Source organism: Epinephelus moara, chromosome 10 (genome assembly GCF_006386435.1).
Source record: "Epinephelus moara isolate mb chromosome 10, YSFRI_EMoa_1.0, whole genome shotgun sequence".
Lineage (NCBI taxonomy): Eukaryota > Metazoa > Chordata > Actinopteri > Perciformes > Serranidae > Epinephelus > Epinephelus moara.
Window position 1 is genome coordinate 8,405,176 of NC_065515.1, and position 23,487 is coordinate 8,428,662.

General features: G+C 39.8%; 2 protein-coding genes across 3 annotated transcripts in view; both read right to left on the minus strand.

Annotated features, from left to right (window-relative positions):
* Positions 1-13,923, minus strand: part of rab6ba (RAB6B, member RAS oncogene family a) — a 91,228-nt gene extending 77,305 nt beyond the window's left edge. For both annotated transcript variants that reach the window (XM_050054777.1, XM_050054776.1), the window contains exon 1: positions 11,372-13,923. In XM_050054777.1, the coding sequence (XP_049910734.1) occupies positions 11,372-11,441 (70 nt within the window). In that variant the 5' untranslated portion in view covers positions 11,442-13,923. The remainder of the gene's footprint in view (positions 1-11,371) is intronic.
* A 1,060-nt stretch (positions 13,924-14,983) lies between these two features.
* The window catches only part of slco2a1 (solute carrier organic anion transporter family, member 2A1), a 27,188-nt gene continuing 18,684 nt past the window's right edge, over positions 14,984-23,487 (minus strand). Inside the window, exons 9-14 of the mRNA XM_050054767.1 lie at positions 22,640-22,844; positions 21,486-21,633; positions 18,082-18,245; positions 17,284-17,348; positions 16,348-16,468; positions 14,984-16,219 (exon numbers count right to left, since the gene is read on the minus strand). Of these exons, the coding sequence (XP_049910724.1) occupies positions 16,099-16,219; positions 16,348-16,468; positions 17,284-17,348; positions 18,082-18,245; positions 21,486-21,633; positions 22,640-22,844 (824 nt within the window). The 3' untranslated portion in view covers positions 14,984-16,098. The remainder of the gene's footprint in view (positions 16,220-16,347; positions 16,469-17,283; positions 17,349-18,081; positions 18,246-21,485; positions 21,634-22,639; positions 22,845-23,487) is intronic.

The window sequence follows — 23,487 nt, forward strand, 5'->3', positions numbered from 1 at the left end:
CCACAGTAGTAGTGTCAAAAATACTGACTTATCGATACATATCACTTCTATAGTTTCAATACTCATTTTCCGCAGTGTTGATATACCAGTGCCAGCTCAAGCAGTTAGCCAACAACTCGGTGGGCTTTAAGAGGTTTTATACAGCCAAAGAACTTCTATAAAATATGAAATGCTTGGCAGCGTCAATAGCAACCAGAGCTGGCGTCTAATCGAGACCTGCGTTTATGTCAAAATGTGTAGCCATACCCGTTGAGTAAAAGAGACTCAGCATTTCACTGGGGCTCGACTTTTAATTGAAGTTCTATGATAGCCATAATTTCAAACATTGTGAGCTGCTAACTCTGTCAAATAACAACGCTCAGCTTACCCAGACTCCCGGCGCAAAGAGGATCGAATGTGGGTATCTTTTAACTGGAGACATTTTGAGACTACTTGGAACTGGGTTATTTCAGTCGATACCTTAAGAGGTATCGAGTACCGATATGTGCAAAATACCATGCCAATTCATCTACTGGTTGTTGAGATATTTCATGAAAAGCAAAAAACATCAACCTCATGGTGGCACAACAGGAAGAGTCAGAGGATCACCACAGTCATTAGGATTAATCCTGGGAAAATTCAATGGAAATCCATCCAATTGTTTGAGATATTTCAGTCTGGACCAAAGTGGTGGAGCGACTGACGATTTTTTCGGGTTTTAGGAGCATTCTTTCGGGTTTTGCACTTCACCAGAGCCATGCTAGTGGTACCATGACTAAAAAACAGATACTGTAAAGAGGCTCTACGGTTTAGTTTATAAAAATGTCCAGTGTGTCGGGCTAAGAAAAGAACACACATGCTCTCAGACGTGTTCTTGCCCCAAAGCTATGGATGGAGGCACTAGCCTGGCATGTTGCTGAGATTGATGCCTTTTGATCAATTACACCCATTAGTGGGCAGCTGAGCCGATCAATAGCAGATCAAAGCTGTCAGGGAGTTGTTTCCCCCAATCCATCAGCGAAGAAGAACTCTTGCCGGGAAGATGCAATGGGATGTGAAATTAAAGAGATGACCAGTTGTGTTTAGACGCAGCGAGATTATCAAACGTTACAGCAGCGGAGCTGAAGCTCGGGGAATGCAGGCTGGACTCCCGAAGAATCCAATCTTCACATCAATATGAACAGACTATCTTTAATCCCTGATTAAAGGAAAATGGTAACTCTATTTACTCCACAGCTTGCTGGCTTTGCCACAGGATTCAGTTTAAGTGAAATGTGATGAAGTTGGGATGGCCAGACCCCTAAAAGAGCCGATATGATGAAGGTATAATTGAGATGCAAACCTGTCCTTATTTACTTAATGACTGTTTCAGTCAAAAAAGGTTCCTCATTGCTGAAGAGGTTACAACCAGTAGCCTGCCCCACTGTGCTCTAACCTGCAAAGCATAGCCAACTGAGCTCCCCCGCTCCACCCTCCACACACCCGAGGCTCTCTACACAGCCTTACATGCTCTTGCACAAGGAAAGATTTTGTTTCGACTAATTTTCAGGATATTGTGGTTTTGGAGTTTTCTGGAATAGAATTTCCAAAACCCTGTGGCAGTCCTGTTCGAAGGTGTTGTTTCTTGGGTGTGGCATCGTTTTATTCTGGCTCGTTTATCACACAGGATCAGACCAAGCTCATGTGAAAACATGCATCAACTCAACTGCTCAAAGGTTCTTTCAACATGCACATAAATATTATACTTTATTATCTGTCTTTGTGATAAGTCAAACTATTCTGGGAGTTCAAATATGGCAAACATAGAGCTTAGATGAATCCTACATATATAAAATAAACTACCACCTTAAAGCTCAACTTTCTGCAATACGTCAGTAAATAGAACTTTTAACAAACATCAGGCTTTCATATGATTCAGCTAAAGCTACAGACACAAAGATGACAGAAAGCGCAAAAGTTGTATCGCTACATCCAATGGGTGTTGGGTGCTTAGATTACAGGTGTTATGCCAGGTTCAGACTACACAAAATTTTTGTCCATTCCGACAGTCACTTTGTCAGACTACACGACACGGTCCACGACCAATCATCACTGGTCATCAAGGCAAAGATTCTCCTTTTCTTGGCAGCAGCCTCTGTGTCTGTGGCTGCCTGTACCGAAGAGCAGTGTAAAAGTGCGGAGTGCTCACACTGCAGCAAATCTGGGGACATTTTGGTACACTGAACACTGACTGACAAACCCGCTCAACTTGAAGAATCTCAGTCGACTGAGAAGTCTGCAAATGATGATTCGAATCTCCAACTTTCAGGGGGCAGCCCAAAGAAGAAGACTGACGAAGAAGAGCAAGCTAAAACGACACAGAGCCCTGTGGTCCCGTCCTCTTTAAATTTCCTTTAGTGTCTTTCTCTGAAAACAAATATCCCACACAAACCCACTGTGTGACATTGACTGATTATACACACCTGACTATTGCCAAAATGTAAATATTATGTGGCTAAAATGCATCATCCAGTGGACTTTTGCCGGCTACTAGGTGCAGAGCTCTGGACTTTTGTGGCATGGGGGGGGGGGGCAAACGGAGTTCATCTCCACACAGTGCACACACTGCCATGACACAGAGCTGGTTGGAAGTTGGCTAAGTTATTCTCTAAGTTCATATCCGTCCATACTGTCAGTTAAAACTCTGTAAGCCTAGTAAATCCTTTGGGATGTGCGACGTGATGAAGGGGAATTGACTTGAGGAAGGTGGCTGCCATCTTCTTTGCTTTAGTTAGCACTTCATTCATGCTAGACCCACAGTGCTGCAGTAAAGAAAATAGAGCAAGCAGCAATTTCTTGGGTTTTCAGGAAGAAGATTTCTGAAAGGTGAAATTACTTTTGATCATCAAGCTGGAGGTGTTTTACATAAGCCTGGGTGTAGATATCAGGGCAGGAGTGAAAATTCAACAGATTATAAAATATTCTTACTATTAGACTGGCAGGTTTAATATCACCATTTTAAAACAAGATAAATATAGATGACTACTTAATGGCTTGTGTAATGATAAAAAGATTCTTTTGCCATTTTCCTAAGTTGTTGCAGAGAGTATCAAGGAGCTGCCTGGAACAGAAAAGACAAAAGAAAAGAAACAAACCAACCTACATGAAAATCACAGCAGTGTTCTCAACACATTTTATCTCCAACCTCCTCTGATTCACACCAGCAAGATATTATCATCCTTGAATATTTGTCTCAGTCTCTGTGAGGAAATGGGTGCACATACAGGCTGCACATGTATTATCTAAACATCAAGTCCCGTAAGCAGTTTTTAGATGTCAGTTTCATATCACACTTGCCAATAATGAGCCAAACATATCACCAGATCAGGGTTTTTACTGGCTCATAATGAGGTGGTACCATCCTGATCATGTGCACACATGTACACGTGTAGCGTGGCTTCAACAGGTTCAAACAAAACTTTTATACAAGCAGCATATTTTAGGAGTTATAATAGTTTCATGTATGTGAAGTGATTTTGGTGAGTGAAGAGTGAAGTTATTGAATATTTTTGTAGTACGCTGTCTCTTTTTGGTGTTGCACTTTGTAGACGGTCCCTGCGCACTCCTCTCGCAACCGGCTGCACGTAGAGAGCAATGTCATTTGTCCAGCTCGGAGGACAGCTCTTTGTCATGAAATTTAGGTTGTAAATCATTGTCCACTTTACTAGGGTTAAAAGAGGCATTGTTTGTGTTTTAACGTTTTGCTTTTTAATCTGAGAAGTTCAAATCTGCATTTGTAAGTGCCAGCTGCAAATATAAAACTATGTTAGAAAATCAAACAGCAGGTAAAAGGAGTCGAATAATGACCTCATTGGCTTTCTTTCCTGTTTATATGGCTGGTACCCGCTTTGCTGCAGTCCAGCCAAAAACAGCTGACAACAGTAGTTATTATTGTTCAGTACTTGTGTATTCGTTCTCTATGATGGTTGGTCTTTGTGGTATTTGTCCCGCCCCATCTCTCCGACCCTTGACTGTGACAGCTGCAGTCTCTTACCCAAAACACTCCCAGATGCAGCTTTTTCCCCCATCGACCAATCAATTGGTTGAAGCGTAAGTATAATTTCAGTTGACATAATTTTTCTTTGGTTGACCACAGCCCTACTTTTTCTCCTCTTTGGCACTTTCGGCAGCGCATTTGGCTGTGACTTGTGCTGATTACAATACAGCACCACCTCTGCACCTTGACGTAATGCTACAATTGCAGTTACAAATGACAGAAATCCACCAAGTGCAACACTGTTGGGAAAGTGCTTTTCATGAACACACCCATCAGAGTTATGTGGAGAGCTGTAGGGGGACGAAATTTGATGGAGGTCACCACCTCATAAATCTCTATGCAGGAAAACCCCTGTAGATGGAAACACATCCCATATAAACTGAAGATTACTTTGCCGCACTATCTGCTGAACTGTATTTCACATTCCAGTATTTAGTGTTGTATACCAACCCAGACAGAATTGTGACTCAGCTCCTGTTTGCTCCAGTATTTATGCTTATCACAGTGCATTTTCTGTACAAAAAGCTGCATGCTATTGATGTGTGCATGTGTGGGTAAATACGTAGTATCTACATCTGCATCTGTGGTTTCACAGCCTCAGTGAGGAAATGTGTCGGCTGCTCCCTGCCCGGGCAAGCCAAAACTCAGAGTTTCATTTGCTCAGAAAGCTGTTCCCCCGAGACACGGTGATTGATGCATTAGACAACCAACCGAACCTTACTTTGAAGCATATTGGTCCGGTGATTCAGCAGTATTCTGAAGCCAGCTCCAGTTTGTGCGATGGCAATCTCTGTGCAGTGAAAGATGGAAGATGGCATTTTGATTCAGTGAGCAAAATCTCATGGCAGCCATGCGAATGCATCCACCAAATGTATTCCCTTCAGTTTGTCTGAGGTGAAATGAAGCACACAGCAGGGGATTACCTCCAAACAATTAGCTTTTACAAAGTACCATGCAGTATTGCTCCTTTGAAATCATGCCTATGGCAAAACATCTATGACCCAATAATTTCAGAGCAGTAATCTGAGGTGTTCTAACAATGACCTGGTTGATTTCTCTGAGGCTGGAACTTGCAAAATGCTCTCCACCGGGAGCGTGGGCACACAGACTTGGAAACAGCTGATTGGCCTGCTTAAAGCCTTCAGCTTTGTCAAAGAAATCTTTAGCCAGCCTCCTTTGTACAGGCAGTGTAGAAAACACCCAAAGAAGTATGCAGGAGGAAAGACTTCCTGACAGCTCATTTAACATTCTGCCTGCTTCCACCCACTTAATCTGGAGCCCCCACCTCTCTGACGTTAGCTGATTCTTTTATGAAAAACAGAACATCATGCCATCTTTCCGTTTATAGACACATTTTTCACACACTTCCACCATTATGGGCCTTCACAGTACACAGGAACTATCAACCCAGAAAAAACAAGTAGTCTTTGCACCACAGCCTCTCCACTCATGCCCTCGTTCCTGACATACTTGAGTCCAGTCGTGTACATTAATAAATGATAGTGGCAGAGCTGACGGGATTCACGCCCGCCTGGGCACCAGCTGCAATTATAGCAGACATGTCAGAGAGACACAGCTCCACCGGAGACGACCCAATCAAACACGAGGCTGGTGCTGCCACTGTCTGGATGAGAAGTGGTTGACAAATAAAGTCCACCGCGCGCTAACAACAGGAACAGACTTCACTCCTGCAGACTGGCTGGGACTCGTCGCTGCAGACCTGCGGGTTCTCCAGTGGCTTTAGAGTTCAAGCCATTTTACCAAAGACCCTATTGAACGAAGACAACCACTGGCCTCCAAAACCCTACAAACCTCCGGGATTATATTAGGCCAAAGGTTTATGTCGCTAATAAAACTTTACAGCAGTTACCATAATTACCATGCAGTGATGATGTAAGCAGTAATTATGGGAAATGCTGAGTCTGTGATCATTAGAGCACTACACAAAGACACTCTGCAATTCTATAGTATGTGTGGCATAAATTATGTCTCAGTAGGACAGACAGACCCACAATAATAGACATCCTCGATGTGGGGGAGCCCCTTTGTGCGGAGTTTGCATGTTCTCCTGTGTCAGTGTGGGTTTTCTCCAGGTTCTGTGGTTTCCTCCCACAGTCCAAAGACATGCAGGTTAACTGGTGACTCTAAATTGCCCGTAGGAGTGAATGTGAGCGTGAATGGTTGTCTGTCTCTATGTGTCAGCCCTGTGATAGTCTGGTGACATGTCCAGGGTGTACCCCGCCTCTCGCCCAACATCAGCTGGAATAGGCTCCAGCCCCACCGCAACCCCTAACAGGAAAAGCGATTACGAAAATGAATGAATGATGATATCTTCAATTAGAACTGCCACTAGTTGAAATTACATTATGGATGTGCTGGCTTGGAATATTAACTAGTCGAAAGGCAATTGTTGATATCTACAATAGCTAATACCATGACTGATTAACTGTTAAAAAGGCTTGCCATAATAAATTAGGGTAAAGTGAACGGAAGTTAACTACCTTGCAATGAAGACGAAACTTACAGGAGGAAAATGGTGGACAGTGTTGACACTGAGAAAACAAATTTAGAGAGGCACCGCCATCTTTCAAGTCAAAAGTCTGGGTCTTTTTCTTCAGCTTTTAAAACACAGATGGGACAAACAAAATCAATAAAGACGACACAATATGCAAGAAAGTAAAGTACACAAGCAACCAAGGCCTCACAATTCCATCTGATGAAGCCGCTGATGTCACGGTAAAAAATACCCGCTTTAGGTGGCTCAATCGCTACACAAAATGCCACTGATGTCTTTGTTGGTCTCAGACAGTGGCCTGCAGCCTGACAGCTGTCTTTACCATCTCCTCCTCCTTCTAATGACAAGGTCAGCTCATATACATAATGAGAACTACGTCACATTAGACACGTTGACAAGATACTTATTAAACGTACAAAGGTAACGCATCACTGGTTTGCAGAGCTGGCCTGGGGCAACACAACAAACATGCATAGCCACTGATTCGTCATCATCCTGATCTCATTGTGGAGAAAATGGCTAAAATGGCTCCCCCACCCTGCGCTCCAACCATGAACCCTCTTGCTATGACAACAATGCTAACCACTGCACCACCATGCCCGAGACATCATGATGCATTGTAGATGTATCGTGATACCATACTTATCATGGGCAACGAATCCTGATTATCCAAAGCATCATACTGTGAGTTACTCTGTGATTCCCACCCCTATGTCAAACACATGTCTGTAATTATTACAGATATTGCAGCCCACAGAATCCCACACATTTCCTGTATTGCTGACAGACTCTGCACAAAAGCATACCCCAGAGTATAACTGATGAACACATAGAAGACTTTCATTGAGAGAAATAAAAGAAAGGAAGCTGCAGCAAATCTTAAACGCTCCATAAACCTTTGTCTAACCTGAACACCTGAAGACTCTGCTTTTATATGACTACCAGCTGCTCATTCAGCATCTAAATGATAATAAAGAAAGATTAATCTCTGTATTTGAATTGAAATAAAGCTTTACATAGCACACCCAATCAGACATATTCATTCTCCTCTGCTGGAGATGTCCTCTGTCCCATTCACTTCTGAAAACCTACAAATCCTTTTTAATACTTCACCTTCCAATGAATACGAAATGACGTCTCTTCATGTCTCTGTCTCCACAGTTTGACCATTATATGTCAGCACATTCAGTCAGCTCCATGGTCTGGTGAATACAGTTGTTTGCGCAGCCAAATCCCCTTTGGCTTGTTGCTTGGCACTTAATATCCTAAAATTGCCCAAGAGTAAAGCCAACCAACAGTCCTATGTCTGTTTGTTATATACACTGCATCTAATTTACTTTCATTTAGAAGTAAGAGTACTGTGAAAAGACAGGGAGAGTGTCAAGTTTTATAGGTTACAAAGTCTGAAGCATCACATTTAATAACCTTCAGATGCAAAACAAACAGCTGCCTTTGCAGTTAATGATTATCCTTTCATTACAGAAACTGGAACCAGAGAATGACTTATTCTGTCATGTAAATGATGATCTGCAAGGCATAAACAACTAGTTGTCAACTATTGAAGGTCCAGTGTGTCAGATTTAGGAGGAAATAATGTCAAAAATGGAATATAATATAATAAGTATGTTTTCTTTGGTGTAAAATCACCTGAAAATAAGACTCACTGTGTTTTCGTCACCTCAGAAAAAGCTGTTTATATCTACATATGGAACAGGTTCTTGTTTATGTAGATCACCATGTTCACTGTCATGTTCCTACAGTCGCCAATAACGGACAAACCAAACACTGGCTGTAGACAGGGCCCTTTGCGTTTCTGCATCAGCTACCGAAGTTAAAAGCCCTTGTGCAATAGGGCTGCAATGATTTGTCGAATAATCAATGACTAACTATTAAAACAATAACTGTTTTAGCAGTCGACTAATCGGTTTGAGTCATTTTTCATAGAAAGGAACTATAAAAGTACCCCAAAATACTCTTAATGCAGCTTCTTACGTTCAAATATTGGCAGCTTTACACACTCTCCCATGACAGTGAACTAAAACCCTTTGGCGTGAGTTCGAAAAAAGACATAAGATGACATAATTCTGGGGTTTGGGAGAGACAGACAGGCATTTTTCTACATTTTAACACATTTTTCGATAAAATGATTAGTCGACTAATCAAAGAAATAATCGACAGATTAGTCGAAAATGAAAATAATCGTTAGTTGCAGCCCTATTGTGCAATGAGCAGCTTCAGGGAAACACTAATTTGTGACGTTAAACTGCTTAATTTGTTTTTTTTTTAACAGTTTTAATCACCAGTTCTGTTTGTTCTAGAGAGCATGAGACCTCTGCAGATAATTCGGCTCCCAGTAAAAACCTCCTGAGTATCCAGATCTTAAGTTATCAGAGAAAAAAATGCACACGCATTGGCATGTGGTAGGTGAGCTGCCCATTTCCGACGTGCCAAAAAGCATTGAAAAAACACTGATTTGTAACGTGAAACTGCTTTATTCAATATTTCTGGTCCATTTGTTCTGGAGAGGAAGAGACCTTTGCGGATAATGTGGCTCCCTGTAAAAACCTCCTGAACAATGAAAACTGAAGGAATTCTAACTGGGAGAAGTTTCAGCTGATTGCAATCTGCAGTCCTCACCACTAGATGTCACTAAATCCCTCTAAATCTTACACACTGGACCTCTAAATTAATCGCCAACTAAATTCATAATCGATTGTAGGGGTCGACAGATAATCAGCCTGGCCGATTATCGGGCCGATATTTTGAATTTTTAGGGTTATCAGTATCTGTGATTTTTTTCCCACCGATATGCCAATATACATATTTGTTTTCCTTAGCTGCGTTGTTTTGCCCCTGGCGTGCTTCTCACTGCCTGCACGTACCACTCTAGGCTTTTAACAACAAACTCAAGACCTACCTTTTCCAACTGATTGTTTATTTGGAAAAGTTCTGAGAATAAATATGCTATATACGCTTAATTGCATTTGAATGTAGTGCTTTGTCAGTGTTTATGTTTCTAATTCTGTGTCAACTATGATTTTTACAGCAGACATATATCAGTTGTAAATATCGGCTATCGGTATTTCTGTTTCATAATAATCGGCATTGGCATCGGCTCTGGAAAAAACATATCGATCGATCCCTAATCGATTGATCAGTTTAAGTAATGTTTTTAAGGGGGGAAAAAGTCAAAATTCTCTGATTGCGGCTTCTTAAAGGGTCACAACAGTATGAGATTTTCACAGTACGATAACCGTCTCAGAAAATATTGCGGTTTCTTAGCATCACAGTATTACAGAGTTTATATTACTATCAGTCAGAATGACTCTTGAGGGAATGAAAACGGAAAGGTTATTGGTGGCCAATCAAATGTTTTATTAATGTAATTGAAACTTGAAACCGTTTTGTTAATGTTTTTTTTTTTTAATATCGTAGATAAGCAAATGTACACAGTATGATAACCGGCAACTTTTATATCACAGTATGCCTTAAAACCGGTATACTGCTGCGACCCTTGCCTCTTTAACATGAATATTTTCTGTTGTCTTTACTCCTCTATGACAGTAAACTGAATATCTTTGGGTTGTGGGCAACACAAGATATCTGAGGACATCATCTTGGGCTTTGGGAAATCACAATTTCTGACATTTTACAGACCAAACAACGTAATCTAGAGATAAATGACAGTTTAACCAACAGTGAAAATAACTGTTAAATGCATCCTAAATGATGATCAATCAATCATCAATTTCTTGTTTCTTGTGTCAGCACCAGTCTTAACCATGAAGACTGCAGGGCATTGCTTTAAATTTAGCATTGATCCCTCGTTGGTTATAGAGCCGATGCTTGGTTGTGCAGATATTAGACGATGCATATCCATTATATAGGTAATAAGTATGCTGCCCTGCTGTAAAATGAAGCAGTATACTATGTAATGCATGACCCCACTATACTGGATGATCATTAGGACCTACAGAAGGACTGAACCATGACTAATGTGGTTCATTTGGCTGCTCAAGACCTCTGAATTAGATCGTAAACAGACCTACCCTGTTCAAAAAGACAAAGCAAACCTAAAGATTCAAATCATGTCTCAGCCAGCTTAGTGTAATCTGGTGGCAAACAACTGTGTTGCCACACTGGGGGGAAAAAAGGAGAGCCGTATGAATGGCTATGAAAGGGTGTGGGTGAGGAGAGCTTGGGGATGGAGATAAAAACAGATGATGATTTATATTTCCAAAATGATCAATCTAAGTCATGATGCAAAAACTTGGTCAGCCTCAGCAGGCAGACTGGAACAACTCCAGGGCAGAGACTGCAGCCACACAAGTTATCTCATCGCCACTGACAACCTGGGTGTGTCTCAACACACACAGGAATATTTACCAACTTGTATCATCCACAGCATCAGACCCGAGGCTGCACACTGCTGTCTCCCTGCATGCGCATACCCAGCCTCGTTTGCTGTGTGAATCCTAACAGCTAGTCCGGGATGTTCCAAACTAAACAGTCAGCTTTAAGGCTTTAAACGAGCCTGTGTCATTTTACTGCTAAACTTCAGAGACTGCGGGCTGCTACATGTCACACACTCCGCTCTATTGTGAGGTTGGTAATTTGATTAAAATAACGCCCTCCCCTCCACACCCTCACTCCCACCAACTGAACACACACATTTCCCCAGTGGAGACATTTCTTCATGCCTCAGTTTAAACCCCACAACTCAAACTAGCTAGCTACGTGTCTTCCACGACGTTAATGAACTTGCTGACCCGGCCCCGGCAGGTGCAGCGGGTTCACACGAACACAAAATGAACTTCTCGGGAGAATTAAACACGTCTTACCACTTTGCTCCCCCAGAAAGACGAGTTTGAATTTTCTTAAAGGGTTTCCAAAGTCACTGCCCACGGACATTTTGAGGAGGAGGAGGGGGAACTCTGGACACCGGAGGACAGTCTGACTGGTAGTTGTGTGTGTTTCCCACTCGAGTTCGGTGTCGGTTGGTGAAGATGCTGGGTGGAAAGGCGGCTCTCTTCGTGATGGCAACACACTGCTGCTGCTGCTGCTGCTGCTGCTGCACCGGTCCGTGACGCTTACTTCATTTTTTTCTCATACCCAGGGCGTCTGCGCATGCGCGGCCTCTCCTCGTTCTCCGATCAACTGACAGCCGTGATATAAAATGACGTCATGTGAGTCGGGGGAGACAGGGAGGGAGAGGCAGACATGGACACAGAGCTGCTGGACCCGGTGTCATCTGTCTGGAGGAACTTCTTCTTTTAGTTCAGCACATTAGAAAGACACTGCTGTCTCTGTGTTAGAGAGACAAACACTCAGGTGTGTGTGGCAAGAAACAATCAGGCTAATATTTCACACTACCCTGAAGTAACATCCATTATCTTGTGCTGCATTCAGATGCCTTTGACAAGCCTTTAAATTATGGCAACACATTTCTACAGGAAACAAAGAAAAAGGCAATGAGCATTATAAGAAAAGTGTTATTAGAAAATCATCAAAAAAGTAGGAAAATATCACAGAAAATAAATACAGATATTAATTAGTTTAATTTATAGCACATTTGTTTTTTTATTTATTTTACTTTTCTTTGTCCCCCTTTTCAGGTAATTTTATTTATTTATTTATTTATGCTTATTTTCAGGGGTTTTTTTTCTTTTATTTGTTGCTCATTTTCAGGGAATTTTCTTGGTTTATTTGGTTGTTTTTTATTTTTATTTGTTTTATTTTTATCACTTTTCTTTGTTCCTTCTTTTCAGGTAATTTTCTTTATTTAAGTTTCTTTTTTTGCTTATTTTCAGATATTTCTTTTATTTTATTTGTTGCTTATTTTAAGGTAATTTTCTTGGTTTGTTTGGTTGTTTTTTATTTTTATTTCATTTTTTACTTTTTTGTCCCTTTTTTCAGGTAATTTTCTTTTTCTGTCTTTTTTGCTTATTTTCAGGGTTTTTTTTTTCTTTTATTTGTTGCTCATTTTCAGGGAATTTTCTTGGTTTATTTGGTTGTTTTTTATTTTTATTTGTTTTATTTTTATCACTTTTCTTTGTTCCTTCTTTTCAGGTAATTTTCTTTATTTAAGTTTCTTTTTTTGCTTATTTTCAGATATTTCTTTTATTTTATTTGTTGCTTATTTTAAGGTAATTTTCTTGGTTTGTTTGGTTGTTTTTTATTTTTATTTCATTTTTTACTTTTTTGTCCCTTTTTTCAGGTAATTTTCTTTTTCTGTCTTTTTTGCTTATTTTCAGGGTTTTTTTTTTCTTTTATTTGTTGCTCATTTTCAGGGAATTTTCTTGGTTTATTTGGTTGTTTTTTATTTTTATTTGTTTTATTTTTATCACTTTTCTTTGTTCCTTCTTTTCAGGTAATTTTCTTTATTTAAGTTTCTTTTTTTGCTTATTTTCAGATATTTCTTTTATTTTATTTGTTGCTTATTTTAAGGTAATTTTCTTGGTTTGTTTGGTTGTTTTTTATTTTTATTTCATTTTTTACTTTTTTGTCCCTTTTTTCAGGTAATTTTCTTTTTCTGTCTTTTTTGCTTATTTTCAGGGTTTTTTTTTTCTTTTATTTGTTGCTCATTTTCAGGGAATTTTCTTGGTTTATTTGGTTGTTTTTTATTTTTATTTGTTTTATTTTTATCACTTTTCTTTGTTCCTTCTTTTCAGGTAATTTTCTTTATTTAAGTTTCTTTTTTTGCTTATTTTCAGATATTTCTTTTATTTTATTTGTTGCTTATTTTAAGGTAATTTTCTTGGTTTGTTTGGTTGTTTTTTATTTTTATTTCATTTTTTACTTTTTTGTCCCTTTTTTCAGGTAATTTTCTTTTTCTGTCTTTTTTGCTTATTTTCAGGGTTTTTTTTTTCTTTTATTTGTTGCTCATTTTCAGGGAATTTTCTTGGTTTATTTGGTTGTTTTTTATTTTTATTTGTTTTATTTTTATCACTTTTCTTTGTTCCTTCTTTTCAGGTAATTTTCTTTATTTAAGTTTCTTTTTTTGCTTATTTTCAGATATTTCTTTTATTTTATTTGTTGCTTATTTTAAGGTAATTTTCTTGGTTTGTTTGGTTGTTTTTTATTTTTATTTCATTTTTTACTTTTTTGTCCCTTTTTTCAGGTAATTTTCTTTTTCTGTCTTTTTTGCTTATTTTCAGGGTTTTTTTTTTCTTTTATTTGTTGCTCATTTTCAGGGAATTTTCTTGGTTTATTTGGTTGTTTTTTATTTTTATTTGTTTTATTTTTATCACTTTTCTTTGTTCCTTCTTTTCAGGTAATTTTCTTTATTTAAGTTTCTTTTTTTGCTTATTTTCAGATATTTCTTTTATTTTATTTGTTGCTTATTTTAAGGTAATTTTCTTGGTTTGTTTGGTTGTTTTTTATTTTTATTTCATTTTTTACTTTTTTGTCCCTTTTTTCAGGTAATTTTCTTTTTCTGTCTTTTTTGCTTATTTTCAGGGTTTTTTTTTTCTTTTATTTGTTGCTCATTTTCAGGGAATTTTCTTGGTTNTGTGATTTGTGATATTGGGCTTTATAAATAAAATTGATTGATTGATTGATAGCTGCTCTCTCCTTATCCTTCCTGACTGATTCTTCTCTAGTTTTGTCTTCTGCTAGTGTCCTTGTCACTACTGGTAGCATGAGGCGGTACCTGCAGCCCAGTCAGGTTGCACAGGTAGTCTAGCTCCTCCAGGATGGCACATCCATACATGCGGTCTGAAGAAGGTTTGCTGTGTCTCCCTGCACAGTCTCAAGAGCGTGGAGGAGATACCAGGAGACTGCACGGTACACGAGGAGAGCTGGACAGGGCCGTAGAAGGGCATCAACCCAGCAGCAGGACCGGTATCTGCTCCTTTGTGCGAGGAGCCAGAGCCCTACTAAATGACCTCCAGCAGGCTACTGGTGTGCATGTTTCTGACCACACTGTCAGAAACAGACTCCATGAGGGTGGCATGAGGGCCTGATGTCCTCTAGTGGGACCTGCACTCACAGCCCAGCACCGTGCAGCTCCATCATTCACCAGAGAACACCAGAGTTGGCAGGTCCACCGCTGGACCTGAAAGAGTCTGGAGACACCGCTGTGAACATTATGCTTCCTGTAACATCATCCAGCATGACCAGTTTGGCGGTGGGTCAGTGATGGTCTGGGGAGGCATATCCTTGGAGGGTCGCACAGACCTCTATGTCACAGCCAGTGTTACACTGACAGCTGTTAGGTACCAGGATGAAATCCTCAGAGCTATTGTCAGACCTTACGCTGGTGCAGTGGGCCTTGGGACGAAGGCATTTATGCTAATGACTGGCCCTCTTGTTCCCCCGACCTGAATCCAATACTGAACCCCAGATTGCTCCCAGTGGCTGCTCCATTGGCGTATGAGTGCATGTCAATGGTTACTGAGCCACAGGTGGCACCCCATATGGTAAATGAATGAAATGAGTAGAAGACTTCACACTGACTTGATTAATTGTATTGTATATTAACCGGTAATGTTTACACATTTATGTACTCTACTGTAACAAACAACCACATAACCACAGCAGTAGAAAGCATAACATGTGCAGTTAATTCCATTCATGAGTAACAGTGTATGTACTTGATATCTGAAAATTCATTAGCATTGCAATTAAATCAAGTGTTATACATGTGATCGTATATGAAACGAGTATTGCAGGTATCACAGATGTCTCTGTGTATGAGACAAACATCTATAAAAAAATAAACTTAAATATTAAGCTAATACAGGTAATTAGTTACAGGATATGTTCCCATTGGAAATAGAAACCTGGAGGGATTCCTAAGATACAGGAACAAGTATTACACACACAGTAAAAAATTCAGTTGTCTGAACTCACATCATGATACATAAAAAATATTGTGAGGTACGACAGAAGTATGGAGGACAAAAAATTACATAAGTATCAATAATTAAATAATAATGTATACATGAATACAGGAAAAAATAAATAAAAGAATAAATTAAAAAAATAAGGACCTCCTATGTTAATAGATACAACAATACATAAATAAATCCATAAATGTTGTCTTAAATAAATTTAAGATTTCATTTGTTCTGTTTAATTATCAACTTTTATATATTTATTTATGCATTTATCTATTTATTTCAACATTTATTCTTTTATTTATTTATTTCCATGTTTATTTATTTCGGCATGTATTTATGTCTGCATTTATTTTTTCTTTTATTTATTTATTTCCATGTTTATTTATTTATACATTTATTTATTTATTGATACTTTAGTCATTTTTCATCCTCCATACAGCGAGGTGTTTCAGCAGTCCTCTCTTGACTTGTATTACGCGGGTCATACAGTCAGAATAATTCCAATCACGAGTATTAAAGCATCCGAAAACATCAGACATTGTCCCTTCTGGAAATTGTACTTCCTAACTCCAGCCGGTGAGGCACCTGGTGGGGAGGTGGGCCTACAGAAATTGAGGTCAGCGTAGGCCCGTGTTGGCTGTGGCTTCGCTCTGCACACTGTTCTTCAACCACAGCAAAGCTTTAAGGGACAGAAAGGCTTGGATCGACGGGGACGCTCAGTGGGGTCACAGTGGTCCTTCAGGCCTCTTCTCCAGACTGTACTCCTGGGTCCGCTTCACCTTCCACCCCAGCATCATCAGTAGGACGATACCCATGACCTTATAACCCACCTGTAAGCCCAGGTAGCTGCAGGGGTCAGACAGATAAAGATAAATTATGTGGATGTCCTCCCTGTGTGTGTGTGTGTGTGTGTGTGTGTGTGTGTGTGTGTGTGTGTGTGTGCAATATGTGCTCTAAGGGATAAGCTTTCTCACCGGTTCCTCAGGATGTTGTTGTCATAGTAACCACAGCTAAACTTCTTTCCACACACACGCTTCCACCAGATACACGACGTATCGATGGCCGTCCCGAAGAGAGCGGGGGCAGGAAGCCAGGCTGAGAGGGACACAGAAAGGCAGCATGTTAACACATTTCTGTCCACATGTGTGTGAGCCAGAGCCACTAGAGGGCAATCCAACATCTGCTTAAAAGTACTGCTGAACGGAATTCAAATATATGTTAAATTAGACTGTGTTATTTTGGTGTAGCAGCCACTAAACGACCAGCAACATCCCAGTGAAATTCAACTGTACAGAGCCCCAAAAAGTGCCATATTAAATTAATAATACATATATTAACCAATAATTTGTAAAATAATTTCAGAAAACTAACAAGGTTATTATATCACTCTTTTCAGTTAGCTAAGAGTTTCATTTTAGTTTTATTTCATTATGGTAATTCTTTTAGTGTAGTGTGTTTTTAATTCATAACAGCCCATAGACACTTCTATTTAATATCATATTTTATTTTGTCACTTTTCATCACTTTTTATTCTATGTAAAATTCTGTAATTGTATAATACGCTTTGTAATAAAAATTAACTCTCATAAAAACTGTAAAATAAGAATAATGATATATTTCATAATAATTAGTTAATAATTAAAAAAACAAATTACAAAATGAATTGGTTGATTTATATATTTTACTCAGTTTAGTCATGCAATAATTTCTTTCTCTTTTTTTTCTTCTTATTTTTTTAATATTGGACACTTTGGGACTCCATACGGCAGTGAACTTTGTTGAGTTATAATAATAGAGACAGGTGGATATTATGGGATTTGGGGGTCAATTAGGCACTTTGAAAAAAAGAAGCATATCATCAATACAATAATTAGTCATTCATAAAAGTGTAGCACGACACACTGACTTACCCAATACTCTCATGAGTAAAAATTGAATTCCTATTGCGAATGACTTCTCTTCAGAGGGAACACATCTGAAATGAACGGGAAAAGAAATTACAAGGATATTAAACAAAACCAACATTTTAAATATAATACTGGAAAACAGCATAAACACATTCTGTAACTATTACACTAACTGAATAAATCTGTTTTAGCATCTTTTTGTATAGAGGACAAAAAAATACAAGTATTAATGAATAAATTCATAAATAAATCAAAAATGAATTAATAAATGCTGATATAAACATGAAAATAAATAAATAAATGAAGACATAAAGGCAGAGGTTAAACCCTCATAACTTGTAAAAATACAGATGCTGAAATAATTAAATGGAGTTGAACAAAAATGTGGAAATAAAATAAAGATATGAACTTACTTGTCTTGTTTATTTATCAAGTTTTATTTATTTATGCATTTATCTAGTTATTTCCACATTAACTTCAACATTTCTTTATTATTATTATTATTTTTATTTATTCATAAAGTCCATAAGAGCCTCTGAAAACTGATCTGTGTGGTCAGATTTTTATATATTAAATTTAAGTTTTGTTAAAAAAAAAAAGTAAGAAAGATACTAAGTTGATGCTATGTCTTCTAATACAGTATGTGTAGGTAGCCTGGTTAAAATATAAGGGTTTATAAAATCATTAGTAAGTGTTAATACTGGAGGACAAGCTTATTGTATCATTCATTAGATCTATTTTGGTCATTAAAATTATGTAACAAATGTGAATATACTGCAGCATACGGTCATCCTTCCTTACCTGAGCACCATCATGTACATGGGGTTGTGAGTGAAGCAGGCGATCAGTGATGCCAGAGAGATGACCAGAATGGCGGGGAGCAGAAAATGTGGGCAGCTGTTTGGACACGGAGCAGGGCGGGCGCTACCCTGGCTCCCTGATATACACCTGCAGTTGGTATACAGCTGTAACCAGACAGAAAGCAAAGGGAATATTCATATTGTTGTTATCCGCACAAACAGCTTTTGTTAAGTTGTAACTGCATCTGCTGCAATACTTATTTTCCCCACTGGGGTTTGAAGTTAGACCACAGACTGTGAAAGAAGTGGATGTGTCCACCATGATGTAACCGACTGGTTGGTGGACTACTGTTGTGAAACCTTCAGTCTGACATTTTGGCTGTTGCCATCTTGTTTTTTGGAGCCAGAAGTGTAAGTATGTTTTCTTTAGTGTATAATCACCTGAGAATAAGACTCATTGTGTTTTCATTACCTTAGAATGAGCTGTTTAAATCTACACAGGGAGCGGATCCTCATTTATGGAGATCGCCATGTGGGACTGATATATTTTTTACAGCAGCCTAGAATGGCAAACTGAACACTGGCTCTAGATAGGGCCATTCGTGTTTTCTCGTCAGCCACTGTAGTTAGCAGCCCCTCCATGAAGACAGCATCGTAAAAACACTTATTTTTTTTAACATGAAACTGCTTTGTTCAGTGTTTTTACCGGTTTAAATCACTGGGTGTGTTTGTTTTGTAGAGGAGGAGACCTCTGTGGATAATTCGGCTCCTGGTAAAAACCTCCTGAACAAGGAAGGAATTATAACCAGAAGTTTCAGCTGGTTGCAATCTGCATCCTCACCACTAGATGCCACTAAATCCCCCTAAATCTTACACACTGGACCTTTACACAACACCGTATCTGCTGGTGTGTTGAAATCAAAAGACAGAAAGTGCTTATGAAAATGAATCGAGACCTTTGTCCAGCACCTGATTAAATCCCACCTGTGGACGTGTGAGTCCACCAGAAGGAGAAAATAATTATTCTGAGACTTCTTGGGATTCATTAATGAAGCTGGTTGTGCTGCCTGTGTTTGTAGTGCAGCACTACACAGTGAGCTTACGAGCTGAGTCAAACTGACTAATACTCTATCAGCAGTCACACAATCCACCCACGAAAAGATTATTCACAAGCTGTGACGTCTGGATACTGACGTTTTGTCCCTCTTAAAACACCTCCTATATGCTCTGTGACTAATAAGCATGGATTGGACATTGATCCTGAGCCACTTGCGTCCTGTTAGCGGCAGAGCAGTCCCTGTGTAAGGTCTGACTGCGTTCCTGGCTGATGATGAGACACATGATGTGCTGTAGGACCGGCGCTTCATATCACTGCTGATATGACATGTGTGATCATTTGGCAGATACGTCACAAAGTAGAGGCATCTAAGGTCAAAGTCACTTCCTGTCCCAAGTGTCTACTTAACATTGGAATAAAAGATGTTTAAAGATCAAGTCAACCCCCTGAAGAGCGGATTCTCTCAGTGCAGCGTATGCATTCCCTACAGCACTCTGCTCCTACACAGTTAAAGGTTAATTACACCCTGACAGGAGGATCGTTTACAGATCCTGTGCTAGGACAAGAACCAAACACTTATTCCCTCGTCCCACACTGAGATAATTACACAAGATTATAGAAGGAAATTATACATTTCTGAACTCTTTCCCTGCTGTAAAAACAAATCGTACTTATTCATTTTATTTTTATTTTCAATAAACTTATCAAGCATTCCTATCTGACACGATTAGTCTGCATCAGGTAATTTAACTCATTACTGCTTATGATTTATTGTACAATGTTGTTCATGTGTTGCGCAAATATTCCTCAAATCATGCCGTGTTTACACAGCCCCATATCACAAGCATGTCTCAAAGCTGTAGCTGGTAACTTTTATAAAAAAATGACTGAGTCATATTTGTCAAAACTGTCACTACATCCACACAGGATTATATGAGACAGATAATCTGTGAAACAAAATATATATCACAGTTATTTTCATAAAAGTTACCAACTGTCAGTGTTGAGCAAGCGGCAAGTTACGCCACATCAAAATGACGTTTCACTACACTGAAGCTACCCACAGAGAAACGTAGCAAGCTAAGCTGTGAGAAAATGGCAAAAGTAGCTTGGTACTTTACAGCTGCTTTTATTTATGGACTTTATGTTAAATCAACGATATCTCAGTGATAAGAAAACTGCCAGAGAGGGCAGACAGGCAGCAAAAAATCTTCAGTTGAACTGTTTATTATAAAACTTAAGATTTAAATGAGAACTTTTGAAGACTTTGTGACATTTGAACATGTCCTCCAATAACATGACATCATCAGTCAACCTATTGCTCTCTGTCTTTCTTTCTCCTCTTCCTACTTTATGCATTTCTCTGTGTTGGCCTCTTTCAGTAGGCTATCTTGCTATAGCCCTTTTTAAATAGGAATTGTGCAAATTTGCAGGAAAGCCCAATCAGTCTTCTTTCAGCATTGGCAGTATAAAAACAAAATCGGGGAGTGCAGCAAAANGTGTCTGTCAGGTTTGTGTTTCCCTCTTGCTACTAGCTGCTCGCTAATTCCTGCTATCAGCTGTTTCCTGTTTATCCACTGCCAGCGGGTCGCACGTGCGGCGTCATCAACAGCTCCTCCCACAAGTCATCAACAGCCCCTCCTGTGGCGGACGGGCGCCTCAAACCAAAAAAGGTTCCGCCAATATGTCTACCCTACAAGATGGAAAATTGGGCACCTCAGATCAACTCGCCAATCCGGCTCTGTGTGTCTAAACGCTCGCAGCTTGTCTGCAAAATGGCCCAACATTTGCCGAAAATCTGGCAGTGTAAAAGGGGCTAATGTCATGACAATAAAAATAAAAGACCTGAATTAAAACTTTTCTTTTTCTGGGACAATTCCTGCATATAACACGTGACATAGGTACTGTATGTTTCTTCCTTCTTAATACTGTCCTCTGTCTCTCAGCTCTTTTCTCTGCCCTTGTTGTGTCTATTTCTCCGGTGTCCACTGCAAATCCACTAAATATATACCGTCTATGGGCGAGACACGCTAGAGATGTGTCAAGAAGTGCAATGTAGCCAGTCAGAGGCAGAGTAGGGCGGGTCTTGCCAAGAAAAGCCAATAGCCAATTCAGAAAATAGTAACGTTGCCACCACGCTACTGAGACATACAGTTAAATTATTAATGTCGCTACTTGTAGTGACGCTCCTGCCCAACACTGCCAACTGTAGCTTTAATGACATCATCAGATATATCTCATATACAGTAGCCTACACTCTACGCCAATGTTAAATATATCATTTCCACATCAGCCTGACCTGCAGGTATTTACACTGTGGGAGCAAACCATGAGCAGGAGGCACTGACCTGAACCCTGTGGGTGTTGTTGGGGTCTTTGGTGAAGTTGGTGCAGCCCGCATGGCACGGAGAAATATATTCGACACCGTCAGACCCACACACAGGGTTGAAGGCAGTGGCAGGACAGGAGCAGTTGGAGTAGCACAAGGAGAGAGACCTGTGGAGGGAGGAGAGAAACACGTTCAGATAAGCCCATGTGTTTCATTTTGACTACGTCTGAGTATTCTGCAAGTAGTTGTTACGATAAAGTCATTAAGGTTCAGATGTTTTGTTTTCAGTATATCAAACTCCTGGAACTTCATGTTCCACCAGTTTGGTCTGAACTTGAAAAACTGCTTTTAATTTTAGTGCATCTGTCTCCTGGAACACAATACAGCACCACTATAAATCAATTCACTTGGACGGCTTAGAAATTTGATCCTGAACCTCCCAACTTCCACTTGAAATTGTTATTTTCAGTCAAATAACCACAGACGGCGTGTTCGCTTGCTGTTGCAGGTGCTGCGTCCCCACTGAGCCCTCTGTCTCTATCCTCACGGTGTGCCGGTGTCGGACATTGGGCCGCTGCTGCTGCTCGCTGTATGTGCTTATGCCCGGCCCACACAGAAAGCAGCATGTTGGAAGGCTGCTCGCAGACGAACACTGGGTGCGAACAATGCAGGTTCCAAAACACTGATGTTGAAAGGTAACATTGGCCTACTTTCGCCCAATTCTTGGCCAGGCTAACCTAGAATTTGCATATTCATGAAGGCAAACGTGAACAAAGAAATGGGATTATACTGTATCGAGTGTCCTGTCGACTCCCTGTGTGCACTGTGTGAGCTCCCAGATTCAATAAATGACTATGACAACTCATATTTCAGAAACAGAAGTTTAAAAATGAGTGTGTAACTGTTGGAAATCTGTGTGAGTTTGTGAGAAATGTATCAAAAGTGTTAAAGATACACTACTTATTTTGATATAGTGACCAGTGCCCACATGCCAAAAAATTTCCTCCCAAACGTTGGTGGGAAATTTTGGGACTTGAACAAACATTTATCATAAGCTAGGCTGGGTGTGTGTGACTCTAATAAGAGTCCCAAAAAATTAAACTACCCCTTTGAGGAACAATTCTGTGTCACATGAAAGCATCATCACGACAACGCCCCGCTCTCCTCACTCACCGGTACTGTCCGATCTGGTCATGATTGACCTCTGAGACCTTCTGCGTGGGACAGCCCATGAAGAAGAGAGGGATGCAGAGGAGGGTGGACACGGTCAACATGGCCACACTGAAGCGTGGGATGATCTTAAGAGAGAGACGTGCCTTCTTCATGATGACCCCACCCACCAGCATCCCCACTGCCACTGCAGGTAGATTCACAGCACCTGGGGAACATGAACAGCTCAGTGACCACCAGGTGAAGATGTTGTTATTGCGTGCCTAAAGAAGTGTTGTTGTATTTGCTAACACCCTGACATTAATGTCAGCTGTAGTCTGTTAATACATAAAAATACTGCAAAGGGGCAAACTTGAAAACCCAAATTAAATTCTTATCGAGGAAAAGATGATGTCACAGATCTAATTCACTCTTTGGAAAGCGGCCATGGTGCAAGCTGGCTGACACACTGTAGTCTAGAGTGTCCATTAAATGACTTTAACAGACTGTTTCATTTCACTTCCACAGTTCATAAAAATGGTTTTAATATACACTCACTGGCCACTTTATTAGGTACACCTTGCTAGTACCAGGTTGGACCCCTTTTGCCTTCAGAACTGCCTTAATTCTTGGTGTCATAGATTCAACAAGGTGCCGGAAACATTCCTCAGAAATTTTGGTCCATGTTGACATGATGACATCACACAGTTGCTGCAGATTTGTCGGCTGCACATCCATGATGAGAATCTCCCGTTCCACCACATCCCAAAGGTGCTCTATTGGACTGAGATCTGGTGACTGTGGAGGCCATTGGAGCACAGTGACCTCATTGTCATGTTCAAGAAACCAGTTTGAGATGATCTGGGTGCGTT